The 20,962-nt window shown below is 50.6% G+C and overlaps 1 protein-coding gene across 1 annotated transcript in view; it reads right to left on the reverse strand.

Annotated features, from left to right (window-relative positions):
- The window catches only part of RIMS3 (regulating synaptic membrane exocytosis 3), a 47,093-nt gene that overhangs the window by 14,866 nt on the left and 11,265 nt on the right, over window positions 1–20,962 (reverse strand). Inside the window, exon 2 of the mRNA XM_030538712.1 lies at window positions 14,918–15,183. Within this exon, the coding sequence (XP_030394572.1) occupies window positions 14,918–15,137 (220 nt within the window). The 5' untranslated portion in view covers window positions 15,138–15,183. The remainder of the gene's footprint in view (window positions 1–14,917; window positions 15,184–20,962) is intronic.

Raw genomic sequence — 20,962 nt, forward strand, 5'->3', positions numbered from 1 at the left:
ACTGTGGAGTCTCCCTCTCTGGAGGTTTTTAAGAACAAGTTAAAGCAGCATCTGTCAGGGATGGGCAGATAATACTTAGTCTTCCCTCAGCGCAGTTGGCTGGACTAGATGATTTCTCAAGGTCTGTTCCAGACCTGCATTTCTATGATTCCTCTAAAGCAGCTGGTACTGGGCAATCAGCAGGGGATGGCATTCACTGCCAGGAGCCCCCAGTCGCTTGGCTGGCTGGGGGAACACAGCAGGTAATGTTGCCAAGGAGTGAGACCGGCAAACACTGGCTCCCACCTGCCTGTCCCTTCCCCAGCAGGGGAGCTGTAGCTCTCTGCCAGTTACATGATGGATAATGCTCCCCTGAAATATCATGCTCAAGCTGAGATGCTTCAGATCTGCCGTTTACCTGCCCTTTACAACTGACCTTTTCCTTCTCCGGAGGGGAGAGGGAGCGGGGGCGGCTACTCTGTCCAATGGGAAATGCTCACTGCCCTACAGACCCCAAGGGAGGGAGGCACTTTATAGCAGATGAAAGAATCAAAGAACTCCACGCAGCGAGAACCCCACCACGAGGCTCTGATCCCCATCTCCCGGCGCGCGGCTCTTGGGCCTTTGATAAATTATTCACTGGGATTTATGCAACCTTTGCAAAAAAAAAAAAAAAAGCCATCCAGGCTGATTTTCATGTACTCACTCGCCTCTTCACTGGAAGGGTGTTGCTGCCTGAGCAAACATGAGCCCAGCACGGACCCCGTCAACACCTGCCCTATCCCCACTGAGGCCCCTCCCTGTCTGAGCCCAGCACGGACCCTCCTGTCCCAGGGAGCCCCCTCCCTGTCTGCCAGTCATTGAGCCCATCAGTAACTAACTCCTCTTACCTGGTGCAATGAGCAGGAAACCCTGCCCCAGGTGTCTGTACTCCTGACTCCTGTCACTGTTATACCTGCACTAGAGCAGGGATTCCCAGTGGTTTTCTTTCTGTGTCCCCCTTCCCCACCCCCACCCCCATGCTATTAAAACTCCATGGCCCACCTGTGCCACAACAACTGTTTTTCTGCATATAAAAGCCAGGGCCAGCATTAAGGGGTAGCAAGCCGGACAATTGCCTGGGGCCGCACGCCACAGGGGGCCCTCTGAAGCTAAGTTGCTCAGGTTTTGGCTTCAGCCCCAGGTGGCTTTGGCTTTCTGTCCTGGGCCCCAGCAACTCTAATGCCGGTCCTGCTTGGCGGACCCCCTGAAACCTGCTCACGGCCCCCGACCCTTGATTGAGAACCACTGCACTAGAATACACACACTCTTCCTCCAATCTGTCTCCATCATAGACTTGCTTGCGAGTACATGTATGCACCAGGCAAACCCGTGCTGTATTCTTCCTGTGCCTGGTGGGCTTCATCCCTAAGGCACCCATCAGTCGCTCTCTTGGTTTATTGACCAGAGGCTGATAAGACCTCCAAACTCAGCTCACGTGTGACAACTCCACACAAGCCCAGTATCTACTCCGCACTTCCTGTGAGTCGAGCCCTAGGAAGTCTTATGGAAACTGATTGAGATTCCAAAATAAACGGGGCTATATTTAAATGCTCCCGACTCAGAGCACTGCTAGAAGCATCCTCCATGCACCTCGCAGCCGATCAAATGGACCCAGTTTGTCTCTGTGGAGATGTAGCCCTTTGGCTGCTGGGTTGAACCCCCTTTGCAGTTGATGGCTTCTCCCAACCCCCTGGAGTTTTATGGGGAACCTCCAAAAGTCCCCAGTCTGGTTCAGATGCTGCACTAAACTCCCAGAAACTTTGGTGTTGGGCAAAAGCTGATCTGGATCTAAACCAAATCGCTGGAGCCAGGGGGGCGTCCAAAATCATCTGAAATCCAGGCCTAAACTTTGCAAATGATGAGTATAATGGGCTGAACTGAAAGCCCTGATCCAAATCCTGGTTGGGAGTGGGAGGCAGTGAGAGAAGGGTCAAGATCCAGATCCAGCAGCTGGAATTCTCGTCAGAACAGCCTGTGCATGCCTGGCACTGACTACCCGTCTCTTTCAGTACGCATGTAGCCCTGACACCCTCATCCCAGAGCATCACACAAACTACGAGCGTCTCTTCGCAAACCATCCGAGGGGCGGGGAAGGATTATCACCCTGTTGCACTGATGGGAGACTGAAGTGCTGAGATACAGGGCGTCTGTGCAGAGCAGGGCTGCTCCAGTCCAGCCCCTGAACCCTAATCATGCAGAAGAGCAAAGACACCAAAACATGGGAGAACATTTCCTAGTCTCAGCAAAGGTTCAGATCTAGCTCGTAAATAAACAGATGCAGATATTGGTTCCGGAGTCCAGTACTTTGCAAAATTCTACTTGCCCAGGGCTAGTAACTCCTTTTGATGGGCAAGTCAAACACCATTCAATATTCCGCTGTCACCAAGGCAAAGGGCAGGTGAAGAGATTTTTATATCTGGGTGGCCAGCTGTCAGGGCAATTTTGCAAGGCTGGAGAAGGGGACTGTTATCAGACTTGGGTCCCCCCCAACCAGCACTGAATATGGGAGAATCTTGCTCCATGGAGGAGAGTTTTATTTTATTTTGAGAGGAAGCAAAGGTAGAGCCAGTTCTCCTCAGTAAGCTCTTAAAGGAGGAGGGGAGTGAAACCCACTGCCTGCAGCAGGGCCAGATGGGAGATGGGAGAGGACACCCCAAAGGAGCCTGAAGTTGATTTCATCTCCGCCCCCCCTTCCCTTTCAGTTTGACTCTGCCTCAGTGCAGAACCTTCCTGGCGAGTGTTGCCATGGTAATTTTGTCTGCAATGCAGCGGGACCCCCTACAGCCAGCCCCCGAGTCTCCTCCCTGCTGGGCTATCGGAGCCGCGCTCCCCTCTGCTGGGATGGACTCGGGTTTGAGAGAGGCAGGAACACGGCTCAATCGGTGAAGCAGGAGAAAGGAGGAGCAAACTCATTGGTGCTGCAAGGCCGGGAGTGCTGGCTCTGCAGACGGGGGCACCCCTCATTCGGAATTGGGTTTGGCTGGAGCCTTATCCAGCTCTGAGAGGCCGTCAGGCCGACATGGGAGCAGCCACTCAGGAGCTGCTTGCTCTGCTCTCCTTGCTTGGGCAGCTCGCTATCCAGAGGGTCACAAGGGTGCTGGCAGGGACGTGCGGCCTGGAAAGGCTGGGCCCTGCATTTATGCCACAGTTCTTTTGACTTTGGCTGGGGGCAAGGGAGCTCTTATTCTTTCATCTGGGGAGAAATTCACTCCAGCCCAAGGGGCGGGTGCCAAGCCTCTACCACGAGCTTAGACAACCAGCGCATCCTTGCTTTGGTCCGCCGAGCTCAGCTGAGGCTCTTGATTCGTACTGTTTGCCGGAGACACAGGGTACTGGCTGGGGGAACACGCATGGACGATTGCCTGCATCATTCCTCCTGGCTCTCACACCCCTGCCCTCTGCATGGGCAAGGCGGCATCATACACAGCCAGTGAGATGTCCCGGCACGGTGAGTCTTTTGCTGTTGTGGCAGCTGCTGGGCTGGGCTAGCCATCTAGCCGGCATAGCCCTATGCATGCTGGGATTCCTCTGTTACACTGTCCTGTTTCTCACTTCTCCACGCTCTTGGGAACTCAGGGAGCCCTAGAGAGCTGCCTCCTGTGCTCAGCTCACATGCTTGGCCTTCCTGCAGCTCGACAGGCATGAGCAATCAGCAGCCTGATGGGGCACGTACCCTGAACGCAAGATGGAAGGAAGCGGGGTGTAGTAAAGCAGGTAACTGGGAATCCTGGCTCCCTCCACTGACTCGGCACATGACCCAGGGTAAGTCACTGCACTGCCTCAGGACTCAGTTTCCCCATCTGTATCCTTGGGATGGTTGTACCTTCCTACCCCACCGGGAGGTAGTGAGAGCTGAAATCTCAAAAGAGCACTGAACTCCTTGGGTGGAAAATGCTACAGGGGAGCGAAGAGTCTGATGCAGCCTCCCTTACTCGCAAGGAACAGCCCCATTATGACCAATGGATTATCCACCTGCGTCAGTGCATTTCAGAGGGGGGCAGGAACACCACAAAGCAGAACAACCTCCGAGGAACGGCTGGAACCTCCGGGAGAAAAGGCAGGGGAACCAAACGACGCTTTGTCTCAGCACGACGTGCACATCCGCTGTTCTTCTGCCACAAAACCAGCCATGTCCCGTGACCTATCGGGCAGCCCTGCACCCAGGCCGCCAGCCGCACTGGTGGGGGGTGGGAGGGTGCCCCTGCTGTGCGAGGAAGGAGAGTCGTGCTTCTGTTAACGGGAAGCGTAGCGAGCTGGCTGAATGTCCGGGAGACTCTGGGTTTACTGCAGTGCGGTTACGAGGCCTTAGCGGAGAGGAGTAGGGGAACGGGAAGGTGGGTGGGAGGATCGGTGGCCAGAAGATATCACTGGCTTGCAGAATTGTAAGCTAGAGAGAGGAACATCAGGATTTGGCTCTGCTGGAGCCACCTGAGCACAGACCCAGAGGGCAGGCAGAGGCTTGAGCTCCTGAGCTGCACCCGAGCTGTGACATCTATGCCGCTGTTTTTAGGCTCGCTAACCTGAGCCGAGTTAACGCGAGTCTGGCTACCCATCCTGGGAGCCTCGCTGCCAGCCGCAGACAAAGCCTCAGACTCCCAGACCCCATATTCTGCTGGTACAAATAGGGTTACATTGGCAGGGAATTTGGTCTCCAACTGTGGGGACTCCTCGCTGCCCAAACCTCAGGAGAAGGGGCAGGAAAGGTGGAGGGGAGAGAGCGAAACCCGGCAGAGTCAGAAAGCCAGGCCAGGCTCCCAGGGCCCCTCGTGCTCCCAGATTATTTCTGATCAGCATTTTACATGCGTTTCCCCCCACCACCTTCATGTGCCAGTCACAGGTTGCCATGGCAACCCTTCCCCCCTCCCACCAACCCCCTGAGCTAGTTCACACTCTGCCTTCCCCGCGCTGATGCTAATTCGCTCTGGCATCCCTCAGCCACCCACAGGGTCGGCCAGTGATTCATCAGGCACCTGGACCCCTGCCCCAGCCAGGGGAGAAAAGTACATGGGGAGGCTGGGGGGGCTTTAAAGCCGCCTCTTTGGCAAGCAAAGGGGGGGCCTCTCCCTGGGGGCAAGAGGCTATGGCTGAGTCGCCACCCAAGGGGTGCAAGTTGGGCTGAATTTGACCCTGACCTCAGTGGGGGGGGTTGACCCTTAGCCTGTTCTGAGCTGGGCTCCAGTTACTCAGAGCCAGTGAGAGAGAACCAGGCCCAAGGACATGTGGACAATTCTCTGTATTGAGCAAATGAAAACCAATACACCCTCCTCCATCTCCCTGCCCATCTGTCTGTCCCCACAAGAGACACAGCCCCACACCCCACCACATTAATTCTATGCACCTTTCATCCAAGTCTCAAAGTTCTTCATAAACAGGTGCAAACCAAGCCTCGCACTCTCTCTGAGAAATAGATTGGTACCACTGTCCCCCTTTTACAGATGGGGAAACTGAGGCACTAAGTGGGGATGTGATTTGCCCAAGGTCACACTGTGAGTCAGTAGCAGAGCCTGGAATAGAACCTGTAGCATCCTTCATAGTAGAGAGGAGACAGGATGTGGCTGTAATGATTATACGTCAGGATTTGGTTCTGCTGGAGCCACCTGAGCGCAGACCCAGAGGGCAGGGGAGGCTTGAGCTTATAGGGGCCTCTCAGCAGAGGCTACTGGACACAGACAGACCAGTGGTGCTTTCTGGTCTTCTATTTCCCAGGCTGACATGCTCAGCCTGAGCTGCCTGGAGCCACCACACAAGGTCTCCTAAACCTGGTCACAGCAGAACCCTGGCTCCTACTCCGCTCTTTAGACCATGCTCCCTTCCATATTTTGAACCATTACTATGTGTATCTATACAAGTAAAGATAACAATCGGGCCAAACCAGTTTCATGCTTCAGGGCCTGCAGTGAGTGCTGCCAGGGTCAGGAAGGAACCGGCCCTCCCCCTTCTCCCCACCATATACTGCATTGCACCACTGGCCAGATACATTATGGGACTAGGAGTGGAAAGAGATTGTTTCCTCTTTTGTTTTCCTCTAAAGCGCAAGGCATTGGCTGATGTCAGAAGCAGGAAAGTAGATGAGACACTGGGCTGATCTGATATGGCAGTGCCTGTATGCCAATAATTCATGATTCAGCTCCCTTGACTAGACAATAAATGTAGGCCTGTGTCCACATACCACCTGCCCACAAACAATCTGCATCACCCACTCACTGGGAAAGTGCCAGCCACTGTCCGGGGTGGGGGAAACGGCTCACAGGGGGCCAGGCCCCCACTGGGCCTAACCGCACACCCCAAGCCCTGCAGGGTCTGAAAGGAGAGGCCTCCAGGTGGGAATAATAAAGCACAGCAGCTTCTCTTGGCTTGCCCTAGTGGATGGGGCACTAGCCTAGACATCAGGAGACCCGAGTTCTCCACCTCCTCCCCAGCAGCACGATGGAGGCCCTGATCTTGCGGGAGGCTTCTAGGCATGACTGAAATACAAATAATACCCGGAGGGAAGCCTGGAAGAGCAGCTGGGTCCTGCTATCTTAACAGAGGGGGGCCTCCCCTCAGCTGGACAAAGACAGATGGGGTTTCCCGGCCATCTCTCTCCTGCAAGCTGAGGCAGACCTGGATGTGACAAGTCCCTTTGGTGGGGATGAACTCAGCCTGTACCTGGGGCTTTTGGTTCCTTTTTTTTTTGTTTGGAGTGAGATGGGCAGCTTTGATAAATTCCTCTCTACCCTTTCTCCGGCCCCCTTATCATTGTATATGAGCACCTCACTCTCTCTGATGGACTGAGGCTCACCACACTCCTGTGAGGTACAACAGTGCTATTCTCCCCAATGACTGATTGGGAACAGAGTCCAACCGACTTGTCTAGGATCCCACAGGAAGTCTGGCAGAATAAGCAGCTGACCCTAGTCCCAGTCCAACACTCCAACCACTGGCCCATCCTTCCCTTCTAAATAAATGCACCCCAGGCTGGGTCCTTTGTGAGGAACCAGGCCTCATGTGTCTGGTGAGGTACAGCTTGGTGACTGTTTTCAACTCAAACATTTTTCTGACCATTTTAAAAAAGGCTTTTTTAAAATATATATGGGGGGATGGGATGAAATATTTGTGAAAAAAACAATTTTCCTTTGAAATATTCTGATTTTTGACCCCCCAAATCCAGTTTTTCCATTCAAAAGATGGAAAATTTCTATGAACAAAACTGGAAAAACAGAGAAAATCTTTCATTTAAAATGTCTCTGAAAATACTCACTCTATGGACTAGCTGTAATATGAAGTGAGGCCAACCTTCTTTTTAACTTGGGTACCCAACATTAGGCTCCTCACTCAGATGTAGGCACCTAAATAAAAGTGACCTGACTTTCAGAGGTGCCGATCACCCACAAATCCCACGACCATCAATAGGAAGCTAGAGGTTCCTCCCTAAAATGAGTAGGGCATTGAGTAAAGGGGTATGCTTGCCTTTTAAGGCAACATGGGGATGTCTTGGGGCCAGGTTACCATGTTTCAGGACTTCTGGGGCAAGCAGAGGCCAAGGGAACAACAGAGGCAGATGCTGGGAGAGAGGAAATGATCCAGGGATAACAGTTGGCGTCTGGGGAAAAAATTAGGCCACTGTTCCTTTTAGGGCCCAGGACTATGAGCCTTTTAGTGTGGGGTGGGGCAAGGCTTCTTTCTCTCTCAGCCAATCAGGGCACGTTCTGGGAAGCAGAGCGGTATATAATCTGCCTGTTCCCCTTATGGTGGGGGAGAGAATTGTTGGCTACTCTCTTTTGAGCTAGGAGAATGGAGACAGAGTCCAGACCAATTTGGTCTCAAGCCATGGAGGAACCCTGGAAAGCTGCAGCCCTGCTGAGGTACCTGGTGAAGAAGAGGACCCTTTGTTATGAAGGTTTTTGTTTCAAGTTTTCTTTATTTGAAAGACTTTGCTCCTAGATTAGGCAGAAATAACTTAAAGAGCCAGCTGAGTTGCAGACTGTAAGCAGGTGGGTTCAGAATCATTGGCCTTGCTTTTATGTTTGTGGTGTGAACCCCCTGCTTCCTGACACCCCTGAAATTCATTAGGGAGGAGGCAGAAGGGGACTTGGGGGTTCTGTTTAATTAGTTAGAGCTCCTGTGAGCAAACAGAAGCAGAAGGACACTCTCTTTCCCAGTCCACCTGTTGCTATTCTGGCATTTGAAACATTTCCAGCCTGGCTTGGTAAATTTCATTACCCATAATTATCTCCCTTGAAGTATAGCGGAGGCTTGGTGCCTGTTATACAGTAATGGCATCATATATACTCAAGGATGTGACACTAACTGATCAACTAAATCTCCCTTTCTCCATCCAATTACATCCTGGCTAGTGCCAAGTGTCAGAAGGGTCAGAACGCGATGGCAGGAGGAGGCAGACAGTGGGATGGATGGCAAGGAATCGAATGGAGGAGAAAGGCAGTCAGGAACTGCCATTCCCAACAACTTGATTTCTGTTTAGTGTGTTTGGAGATGCACCATGGGGGGGAGGGATAGCTCAGTGGGTTGAGCATTGGCCTGCTAAACCCAGAGTTGGGAGCTCAATCCTTGAGGGGGCCATTTGGGGATTGGTCCTGCTTTGAGCAGGGGTTGGACTAGATCTCTTGAGGTCCCTTCCAACCCTGATATTCTATGCTGCCTGGAATGGAGCACATTTGTCCTACTAACTTAGGGCCAGGGCTTGCACCCTTACTCACATGGGTTAGTACATACACACAGCACCCACAAGCAAGTGCTAGTCGCAATGGGCTGCAGGAACTCATCCTCCTTCTTTGAGGGTCTCCTTCATTGCATTTTAATCTAAGCAGGTTTTAAGCAGAATTGGGCTAGGAAACAGACAAAAGGTCTCAGCCTGAGTTATGTGCTGAATTTCATAGATTTTTTTTTATGGCTCTCAGGGATCATTTATGATCATCTAGTCAGCCATTCTGCACCACCCAGCCCAAAGAATTTCCCCCAGTAAATAGGGGAAGAGAAATCCCTCAATTACAGCTCAGTGGTTCATGAGGAGGGACCTGGGCTACTCATACTGCCCATATTCAAAACTGGACTTGAGATTTGGACTCTCAAACCCCTGCGGTCAGGGGATCAGTTTAGTAATGCCCCAGCTCAGCCAGGCTCCTAACAAGAGAAAACACTTTCTCACTAAGGTTGCAAGATCAAACCCAGCCCAGGCTGGGAGAGTAAAAGTTGTTACTGTCAGGCTCTCCCCCTCATCTGAAATGAGTTGCTAAGACAGAGGTCAGCAACCTTTCAGCAGTGCTGTGCCAAGTCTTCATTTATTCACCCTAATTTAAGGTCTCATGTGCCAGTAATACATTTAAATGTTTTTAGAAGGTCTCTTTCTATAAGTCTATACTATAGAACTAAACTATTGTGTGTAAAGTAAATAAGGTTTTTAAAATGTTTAAGAGCTTCATTTAAAATTAAATTAAAATGCAGAGCCCCCCAGACCGGTGGCCAGGCCCCAGGCAGTGTGAGTGCCACTGAAAATCAGCTCGCATGCCGCCTTTGGTGCCCGTGGCATAGGTTGCCTACCCCTGGGCTAGAATCTCAATCTAGCTCCAAGAATTCCTGTTGCAAAACTCCAGTCGCTCCCTTTCTTGGCAATTTCAGCAAAGGAGGAAAGGATTCAATAGGTTTGTTTCCTCTCCCAGCCATAAACAGCCCCAATTTTTTTTTCAGCCTCTTCCTAGGCAAGTCTTGCCCATTCATGATGCCCAACCTGAATGGTCCTGTTTCTGCCATAGCATTTCTGAGAGAGGGATCAGTGCAGAACACAGGTTCTCCAGCTGTGTGCATCCCACCAAGCCTATTTCCCCCGGCCTCATTACTAGATTTGAGATTTGTCCTGTCAAACAAGCAGAGGGAGCATGGCCCAATGCTTAGAGAACTAGCCTAGGATTTGGGAGATCTGGGTTCACATCCATACTCTGACACAGACTCTCTGTAAATAACCTTGGCCAAGTCACTGTCTCTCAGATAATGGCCCTGCCCTATTGCACAGAGGTGCTATGAGGATAACTGCATTAAGAGTGGTGAAGTGCTCAGAAATATTAAAGCTTTTTATTATCAACAGAGCCGGTTATACTATTAGGATGCCAGTAAAGGCATCCATGGCCTTCCTCCCCCAATTTCTTGCACCCTCGGGCCTTAAAGGAAAAACCATAGCAGCAGGGTGTGGTGTAGAGAACTTGTAGTATTGGTGAAAGGTGCTGAATCAACACCCCTGGATAGTGATGTCTTCTCTCCAGCCCAGAGCAGGTAAAGCACAGGCAGCAGGAGTGAAACAACTCCACAGCCTTCAGTGTGCCCCTACCCTGCCCAGGAGGTCAGGCCATTCTCCATGGCCCTTGGCTCCTCTGAAGCTACCAATCAGGGGGCTCAAGATAGTGCCAGGTGTGGCGTGGTTTTCTGATGTGGGCGCTGGACTGAGCCCAGACAGTGGTGGTTTCTAATAGACAGCTCCCTGGATGTTAGGGGAGAAAACCACGACAACTGAGCTCCTGTTAATCACAGTCAGCCCTGTGACTTTTAGGTTTTCTTGTAAAGGAATTTCAGGCCAGGTTCTCAGTGAAGAGACTTCCCTGCTGGAGGGGATAGAAGCAAGAGACTGTAGAGGTGGGGTAGGGAGTGAGGTCTGCCAGGCAGGCAGGGATCTATTGCCCCACAGAGATTGTGTGCATGCCTGGGACACACCAGGACAAATAGGCCAGGTGCCAACCCAAATCACCTCCACAGTATGATCCTGCTGCTTAGGTTGGTTGTTAGCCTTCTTGGCAACAAAGGCACACTGGCTAACAGCATTTTGGGCTGTATAAGTAGGGCCATTGCCAGCAGATCAAGGGACATGATCATTCCCCTCTATTCAGCATTGGTGAGGCCTCATCTGGAGTACCATGTCCAGTTTTGGGCCCCACACTACAAGAAGAATGTGGAGAAATTGGAAAGAGTCCAGCGGAGGGCAACAAAAATGATTAGGGGGCTGGAGCACATGACTTATGAGGAGAGGCTGAGGGAACTGGGCTTGTTTAGTCTGCAGAAGAGAAGAATGAGGGGGGATTTGATAGCTGCTTTCAACTACCTGAAAGGGGATTCCAAAGAGGATGGATCTAGAGTCATCTCAGTGGTGGCAGATGACAGAACAAGGAGCAACGGTCTCAAGTTCCAGTGGGGGAGGTTTAGGTTGGATATTAGGAAAAAAAATTTCACCAGGAGGGTGGTGAAGCACTGGAATGTGTTCCCTAGGGAGTGGTGGAGTCTTCTTCCTTAGAGGTTTATGGTCAGGCTTGACAAAGCCCTGGCTGGGATGATTTAGTTGGGGATTGGTCCTGCTTTGAGCAGGAGATTGGACTAGATGACCTCTTGAGGTCCCTTCCAGCCCTGATATTCTATGATTAGCCTCCCACTGGTGACCCCCTCTGCACATGGGCCCCACCAACCCAACCCTACATGCCCTCTTACTAGGGAGCAGGGCCTGGCTCCATAAGCCTAAATACTTGTAAGGATCTGGACTTAGATTCCAGCAGCCCTCTGGGAAGCTCTCTATAGTAGAGCCTGCAAGCACCTCCACCTGCCTCACTCGCTGAGCCTTGTGTGTCAGAGTCTTGTCCATGGTGCTGAAAACTGCAGTGTGCTCATGGAGCAACTCCTGGGCCCCAGTGTGAACTCTCCCACCTTGCTCCTGCAGTGGGCAGGCCTGTTCTGGACCAATAGAAACTGGTCCTTTTGAAGGAGCAGGCCTATTGGAAAAGGTCTGGCTCTCCTGGAGCACACCCACGCCCCAGTCTGTTTACTGACTTTCATGGTTAGTTGCAGCTTTTTTCTATCTCTGACAACGACCTTGCACAGTCCATCTGAAATGGAGCCTGCTATACAGGAATGGTGGTGTGTGTGCATATCACTGGTTCAGAGTGACCTGTTTAGAAGGCTCCCATAGTGAATTGTCTGCCAAAGTTGCAAGCGAAATCATTCTGCATTCAAGAGACCCATATTTAGGTACACAAAGCCAGTGACTGTGGCAGGAATTCACCCCCGAATGAGGGGCCAGGACAAGGTCTATGCACCATTTCAGTCATCCCTCAAAATAGAGATTGTAGAGGGGCAGGGGTTTAAGTGGTGCTGATGCTGTGTGCTGGCTCTCTGTTCTATGGGTGCAGCACAGATGCGCTGACAAACTTTGCAGTTTAGGAGATCGCTGAAAAATTGGTCCAAACCCTACTTATTTTGGGAATGGGGGCTGCCTTTAGAGTCAATTGCTTCCAGACCATTTGTTTTGTTGCATGGATTAGACTGTCTCACTCAGTCCTAGGGGACCAGAGAAGGTCTGGATTCTGTTGTCTCTGGGTGGAGCTTTGCCCAGCTTTGTTTTTTGGATGCTCTTTGCTTAGCTTTCTGGGATAATTATAACCCTTCAGAAACATCTCAGATGTGCAAGGCTCTAAATTAACTCCTTCTCCCTATATAACACACTTTACTGAACCACAAAATGCCAACAAGAACCAAAATTAAAAAGCAATAACTCAGAGAAAATGCCTGGGCTAAAATGGGCTCGCCAGCTTTTTTAAAAAGATCTATTTCAAACACTTAAAAATTCCCATGGCCAGAATATCTGACTAGTTCTTTCTCTGAATTAGCATCTTCCTCCCACTAGCACTTTTTATATTAAGATTTCATGGAGAAACAACTGCAACTAGATGCAGAGAACCAGATCCTGAGCAATTTACTCAGGGCTTGTGCTGGCAAAGCTCCCACTGAATTCTACAGGGTTGTCCCACCCTCAGAGGCGCACATCCCAGGATTTGGCCCAAAATTTAGCTGAGTCATTTGGTCAAGGGGTTCTAATCTGCAGCATAAACTCTACCCGTCTCCTAATGCTGCACAGCAATTTCATAGGCAATTTGCCTCTGCACAGGAATTTTAAAGCATTTTGGAGAAGTCAGCTTTAATTATGGGGCACAAAACTCTTCCGAACAACATGAATAGTGCTCTTTGGAGTAGGAGTTGTCCTTTACTTTGTCCATACAGAGCCTGGAACAGCGGTTCTCAACCGGGGATACATACCCCCCCTGGGGGTACAAAGGGGTCTTCCATGGGCTACGTCAACTCATCTAGATATTTGCCTAGCTTTACAACACGCTAGGTAAAAAGCACTAGAGGAGTCAGTACAAACTAAAACTTCATGCAGGCAATAACTTGTTTATACTGCTCTATATACTGAAATGGAAGTACAATATTTATATTCCAATTGATTTATTTTATAACTAGACAATAAAAATGAGACTTTTCAGGAATTGCGCGCTGTGACACTTTTTTGTATTTTTATGTCTGATTTTGTAAGCAAGTACTTTTTAAGTGAGGTGAAACTTGGGTACACAAAACAAATCCCTCCTGAAGGGGTACAGTTGTCTGGAAAAGGTAAGAGCCACTGGAGCGTTATCCCATTTAGATGACATTACTTGGTCTGCACCTTCCCCGGCCCTTCACCAAACATCACGACTAGCATGGATGCAACTGTGCTGTTATAAAGATGCCTGTACTGGTACACTTAGGGGAACAGCCTATACCAGTAGAAGGCGCCTCTCTGCCGGCACAATTATATTCACACTGCAGAGAGCTACCACTTTAGCTATACTCAGCTAGTTACAACATTTGTGTGTAACCATAACTCAAAGCCTCCAACGATCCCCAGCTTGGTTTTAATACCAAGAAAGGTCAGGGTTCCAGACTTTCCCAACACTGGATCTGTCTACATCACCATGTGGTTTTAAAAACCAATGATCTGCATGTGGTCTCCATTCAGTGTCCCACAACTGGAAGGAGAGGCCATTGGGGCTGATTTATCACAATCTTTAATGCAAGTGGGAAGTTTAATTTCATTTCTTTCCCAGTGTAGGTTCTGGAAGGGTTTGGGGGAAATGCCCCTAGCTTCCTCCATCCAATTCATTCCTCTGACCTTTCATTTCAAGCTCACTTGCAACGGACCAAGGAAGTGGGGCTACTAATGATGGTGCTGAGGGGCGAGAGGGGTTGTCAAACTTTCAAAAGAGCCTAATAGTCTGATTTCCAAAGGTACTTAGGCACCTACATTGTTCTCTATAAGAGTTGGGTGCCTAAATACCTTGGAAGATCGGGACCATAGGTCCCATTTTCAAAAGTGACTTAGGCATTCAGGAACCTAAATTTCTCTGAAAGTCAATGTAACATAAGCTCCTAAATCATTTTGGGGAAGGCACAAAGGGCAGTTGGACACCTCAGTGCTACTGAAAATCAATGGGAGTTTGGCATCCCACCTCCATCTGTGACCAGAGACATCTTCCCCTTAGGCACTCTGAAAATTTTACCCCTCATCTCATGCGATGGGATTGGAGCAGACGGGACGAGAGTCCTAATCCAAAACACATTGAAGTACATGGACTGATTTCTATTTGCTTCAATGAGGTTTGGATCAGGCTCCAAGACGCTGGACCTACAATGTCCCCAGAATCCTCAGTTCCCACCATGCGTGTCTCAGCCCTTTGCAAGGACAGGCGTCAAAGCCTCAGCGATGACCAAGAGGAAATGGTGTGTTTTGTCCGTTCTCCAGCATCGCCCCATGGATACAGTGCCCAAGGTCAGAGGGGATGGAACAGAGCAGGATTTCCCCTCATTAAACGTGTAGCAGTTGAGCACCATTCTGGCAGAGGGAGGGAAAGGCAGGTGGCTTGGGTGTGTGCTAGGCCATAACGACAGCTTAGCTTGCATGCCCTGTGCCAGCAGTTGATCCTGAGCTGGGCATGAGCGACGGGACTGTGCCCCGTGCAGTGCTGCCATGAAGGATAAAGAGGGAGCTGGGCAGGAAGCGCGGGATCTCCCAGCCCATCCCCTCCAGCGAGCACAAACCTCCCGCTCTTACCAGCTTGGTTGAGTTGCAGAGTGCTCTTGCTCCACTGAGACAGCCCCACAATAGCCACCATCTTGGCCCCGAGGCTCGAGCGCCTCTTCTTGCTGGAGGTGATGCTGGCCGAGTCTGGGTTGCCCCCACTGCTCTTCTCGACATTGTACATCTCGCCGCTGATGCTGGAGCTGCGAACCACATTTTTAGCCGAGGAGGAACTCGTCTCCCCGTTAAACATGGTCAGCTAGTCGCTCTCTGTCCTGAGAGCTCCTGGGCGGGCTCAGCTGCAGGGAGAGGAAAAGGGGACAAAGGGGGAAGTCTGTTATTTGCTCTTCACTCACATGGCAGCCGGGTCGTTCCCGAGTACTGGGGATGGGAGACTGCAGCCTGGGGGCATCCCCCCCCCAGTCTGTTTGGAGGAAATACACCTGACTGTGCAAAGAAAAATCAGTTACGCTGGCCGAGGGGTGTGACATCAGCACGACACAGTTCGGAAGGGAGCAGGCGCGTCCTCTCGGATGTACAAAAAAACCTGCACGGTGTAGCCCTGTTTCACAACTGGGAACAGGCAGCGCTGCGGCACTGTCTTAGGGTTCCAGCTGAGCCCGGGCCCCACTGTGCTGCTGTAGCGTCTCTGAGAGACGGTCCCTGCCCCAGAGAGCTCGGTCTGAACAGACAAGTAACAGGAGTTGCTCTCCCTGGCCCACAGCTGCGAGCTGAGGCACAGAGATGAAGCGACTGGCCCGTGGCCACACACGGCTTCTGTGGCAGAGCAAGGAACTGAACCCAGGTCTGAGTCCCAGGCGCGAGCCTTCACCACATGACCAGCCTGCCTCTCTGGGAAAGTCAAAGGCTCCCAAACGCCAAGTGTCCCAGGCCAATTATCAAGTGGCATTGGGCCTAGGTTAGGGTATCCCATGCAGCCCACATGGCAAGAGTCCCATGAGTAGCATGCAAAAGGAAGTTTATGGCCTCCCAGCACGGCCTAGCAGGGAGCAGGAACCACCACAAAGACAAGGGCGGAACCCCTGTGGCCTTTGCCCTCGGCATAGGAGCTACAGCTGCTAGCCCAGCTCATAGGCTCGAAACGGAGCTGGGGCTGTGCTTTCGTCCAGCATTTTGGGCAGGTGGGGAAAGTGGGATGAGATTTTTTTTGCCTCAACTTCCCTACAACTGCCCCCCAACACGCTCTGGCTTAGGTTTAGGGGCACAGTGTGAATCTGCCCACCCTCTTCCCCAGCTCAGGGCGTTCTGATCCCGTCACCTTCAGTGTCACAGATGTGCAGAGTGGAGTGGGAGGTCTGGCACTGGCTGGCGAAGCCTGCACAGGGTTAGCGGGGTGGGCGAGGGACTGTGTGCATGTGTGTGTGTGAAAGCTTGTTTAGCCGCAGCAGCTTTGCGACAGAAATTGTCAGGGGAGAATGAAAACCTGCAATACAGGAAAGTGGCTTTCGCAGGCGCTTTCGGCAACTTCAGTGGGAACTGCCAGTCCTGCGCCAAGTACACCTGGGCTTGTTACCAGGCTGGGCCCCTGCACTCCAGGGGGACAAAGCTGGGGCACCGGCAAAGGCTCACAGAGGCTGTAAACAAGAAATCCCCAGGCTCAGAGTTTACCTCAGTGCAGCCTCTATTTGTCATTTGAGCAAGCAGCAAAACCAAGGCTGTGACAACTAGTCATCTCTGACGACCTCTTGTAATCTTCCTGAACCCCTACCCCACCCCAGATTCTGCTGTTAACTCAGTGTCCTGGCCCAATTGCATCCTGCTTCGTGTCTGCAACACTTCCTCCTCCCCCCCAAAAAACTGTCGTTATTGTGCACTGATAAAACAGTAGCCTTGTTCCACCCCAGAAGTGGCTACATTTCAGTAGGACAGGAAGCAACTCCTGTGTGTGCATTTGTGGGATGCATGAAGGTTTTGCTAATGGGTCTTTTGGAGAGGTGAGGAGCTCTGGTCTGACAACTGTATTTGCAGGGAGCTATGATTGACTGAAGTGTGTTGTGGAGCCTTGTGCACAAGTCCCCACCCCTACGTCTCAGCTGGGTCTTTGCTCCTGGCTTAACACAAATGGACACTGCAAAGGCAGGTGTGACCTGCTGCTGCTGTGCTGTTCATAAAGAGCTGATGGGGAAACCGCTTCCTACCACTTCACAGCCTGCGAGTTCCAGCCCCGTCTCTCTGAGCCCTCTTCAGGCCCGCATGGGTGGACAGAATTCAGTAATCAGGGAGGATCCTGAGGCAGGGTGGCATAGAAATGTGAGCCTTTCATCTCTAGTGACTTGGGCACCGCTCCACTGCCTTACATCTCAGGGGAAACGAGCACCGTTGTCTTGGACTAGCCCCCGGAGGGCTGCCCACAGCACACCCCCGCAGGAATTCATACTTGGGAGCGGTCTGGGGCTGGAATAGCAAAGGCTGCCACACGGCTGAGTAAGGGGCATAGCCAGGGAGGAGCCTAGTACTGGAATCACAGATGGGCTGTGCACGAGGTGCATTGGCAGAGCTGGGAGGGGGGGCTGGAACAGCAGGGGGCTACAGGTCATGACTGAAGGGCATCAGTGGAGCTTGAGGGGGTAGGAGAGAGACCTTCCCGGATAACTGCTGGCTCTAGTCAATTCCTCACTTTCATAAGTACCACCAAAGGTCGGAGAGGAAGGAGGTAGGAAATGGCAGAGACTGGCTTTAATTATCAAGACCAGACCAACACACACACACACAAAATAAAAAGAACGGGGAGTCCTTGTGGCACCTTAGAGACTAAGCATAAGCTTTCGTGGGCTAAAACCCACTTCCTTGGTGCATCAGATGAAGTGTGCTTTAGCCCATGGAAACATATGCCCAAATAAATATGTTAGTCTCAAGGTGCCACAAGTACTCCTGTTCTTTTTGCTGATACAGATTAACACGGCTGCTACTCTGAAACACATAAAATAATGACCCCCCCACCCTGTACCACATAGAGACGCCAATTACTGCTTTAAAATGCAATCATCTTGCTTTACTAACAATCCCCTCTGTGTGTACCGCTCCGTGCTTTAACATTTCTGTGACAAATGCCATTTACCAGACACCGTTAAATCTAATCCATGCTGGGCTGATGAGCTAAGCCAGCCCTAGTGCTCAAACCAGCTGATAGCGTTCAGTGGCTCTGAGTTACGTGAAGTCATGGGGGGGGGAGTTTGTGTATATGTGCACAACAGCTTTAACTGAGGCCGTGATCCTGCAGTTGGATTCCCACAAGCAGATCCTGCAGAGTCCCAGTGAAGTCAACAGGAATAACCTGAGTTCAGGAGCCAGCCCATGCAGATCTGACTGCAGGATTGGGGCCCATGGTTTTGGTGCAGTTTGCGATAGGACCCGCCGGTTTCAGCAGCTCAGAGCTTTCTGAGAATTAAAAATTACTCTCCAGGCTGTAACTTTCTGTGCTGGAACTTGGCCTGAAAGAGAATCTTATCAAAGTTTAAGGAAAATCCTTTTGGCCATTTCTGAAATGTCACTAGGGTGTAAGAGGATGAAGGGGGGGTGGATTACAGTTATCCAAAGACTATTTTTGCTTCATGAAAGACTGGAAGGATGGTTTTGTGGTTAAGGCACTAGACTGGAACTCAGGAGACCTGAGTTAAACTTCTGGCTCTGCCACAGACTCCCTGTGTGACCACGGGTGAATCATTTAATCACTTTGGGTCTCATTTTCCCCATCTGTAAATCACACAATAAGTAAAATTTTCAAAAGCACCTAAGTGACTTGAGTCTAAATCCCACAGACTTTAACTAAAACTTTGGCTCCTAAATCACTTTTGAAAGTGGGACTTAGGCACAATTATTGGGTAAAGCTTTGAAAAGCACCTTTCTCCCATCACTTGTCTGTGTGGTCTGAGAGCTCTTTGAGGCTGTGTTTACTGTGCCTAGCACGGGGGAGCTTCGATCTCAGTTGGGGCTTCAGGATGCTACTGTGACATATTGATTTGTGAATTGTTCAAAACCTAATAACCTGCAATGTTACATACAGCCAGCCTTCAAAGGGAAAACCTCATTACACAGTGGTAATGATGAAATGGGTCTTTGCACAGGTGCAGTGAACATCTTTGCTGTTTTAATTAACTTTTGGAGCTGCAATCACCAAGATAGGCATGCATCCACAAGGAGAAGGGCATATCTTAGGCCAAATGCAGCTCTTATTTACACTGGAGAAATGATGCCTTCCACAGAGTGACCCTTCCTCACGCTGTTGTAAATAGGTTCAGGATCTGGGTCACAGTGTTTCTAGAAAATCACTAACTTACCACTGAGATGAGAACACTCAGGGGCTACAGTGTTGATACTGCAGCAAACTAAGAGAGGACAGCAGGATTTGTCCCTAAGCTTGGAGCTTTGCCTTGCACTCCAGTACAGATCTTGTTAACCCCCTCTGAGTGGTCTCAGATGTCTGCAGTCTTGCAGCCCAGTTTCCCATTAGAGGAGAAATCAGTGTTTGCAGTGAAACTTGTTTATAAACCTTATATGCACCAGTCCTCGAACAGAGATGATCACAAACAGCATGCAGGCAACTCCCTCATCCACCAGTCTCAGCCCAATACCAATGTCCAGTTCGCAGGGACCAACTCTGCCCCAAAGAATCAACTCCAGTTATACAGATAAAGGCAGACAGCAAACTCATGCCTTGCTGCTTGCAACTGCCCCCCCCAAGAGAAACCCCATCAAAAAACTAACCACATAGCATGTCTGCCAAGACTGAGCAGTGCTCACACCTCAGTTACAGCGCCACCTGGGGATTCTCACCACAATAATTGTAAGTTGTGGTAAACAGGAGCGAGTGAGAGCTCAGGAATCCACAAAGTGGTGCTACTTAGGAATGTGATGTTTTGGTTGCAAGCCCAAATCCAAACCTGTCCCATTCACACCCATGGACCTACCCCTTGAGTTGGAGCAGACAGATCAAGCTAGTTATTATGTGAGTTCATTGGGCAGAAACGATGCCCCTTAATTTCTCTCCTGGGGGTGAAGTTCCTCCCCGGGCAGAGGACTAGGCACTTGGTCCTGGCACCATTTCTGTCCCACTCTGAGCCCTCAGAATGGACTTATGTCGTGCACAGGCCTTGTTCTGGCCCTTCTGCACACAGGTGAATTTCACCCCAAACTCACTTTCCACTGGTGAAAGGTGCCATACAAACTCTGGAGACTAACGTCCTTGTTCTCTCCAGAACGGGCACAACATAGGCATCTATGTCCCCTTCCCAGCCCCCACATTGCCCCTTATTTTGGAAGATTTGTGTCTATGGGGAAAAGAGGAGTTCATTGTTTCTAAAGCTCACTCCTTCTTGGGCCTCTCCGCTAACCCTGCCCAAGGGGGAGGGCTGGTTTTTGTGGTGCAATCTCATTTCCAATAGGTTCATCCACATTAGGAGGCTGTGGAATTTGGTCACCCCCCAATAGGATGGGGGACTCTATCTTGGGAAGCAGTGATCTCTAAGTCTTTCTTTCAGTCATAGCGGATAATCAGCTGAACGTGAGTTCCTGGGGTAACCTAGTACCCAAAAGGGCTATATAACCAAGTATAACCAGATCCAATGGCTGCAAGGTTAAGCCAAATTAGGCCCACGTTTTTGACATGGGTAGTTAACTACTGGGACAGTTTACCATGAGCTGTGTTGGGCTCCCAATCCTTGGCCATTTTTACATCCAGATCTGACATTTTTCTAAAATCTGCTTTAGTTCAAACAGTTAATTCAGGTCTGTGCTATACAGGAGGGCAGATGAGATGATTAGTGGCTCCTTCTGGCTTTATACTCCTATGAATCTAGTCTGAAAATGGCTCCTTATCTTACATCTTACTAATCCCCTAAACCATCCAGCTTCCCTGGAGGTTTATCAAGGTGGGGTCAGTATCTTACAGATAAGGAAACTGAGGCACAGATTGGGGTAGTGATACGCCCACAATGATGCAGCAAAGACAGTGGCAGACCTGGAAAGAAAACCCAGGTCTCCTGATTCCCCACCCAACATCCTATCCCCAATGCCATGCTGCCTTCAGCCCCCATTCCTAGCTTGGCTTTCCATTCACAA

Source organism: Gopherus evgoodei, chromosome 20 (genome assembly GCF_007399415.2).
Source record: "Gopherus evgoodei ecotype Sinaloan lineage chromosome 20, rGopEvg1_v1.p, whole genome shotgun sequence".
In the NCBI taxonomy this organism is placed as follows: domain Eukaryota; kingdom Metazoa; phylum Chordata; order Testudines; family Testudinidae; genus Gopherus; species Gopherus evgoodei.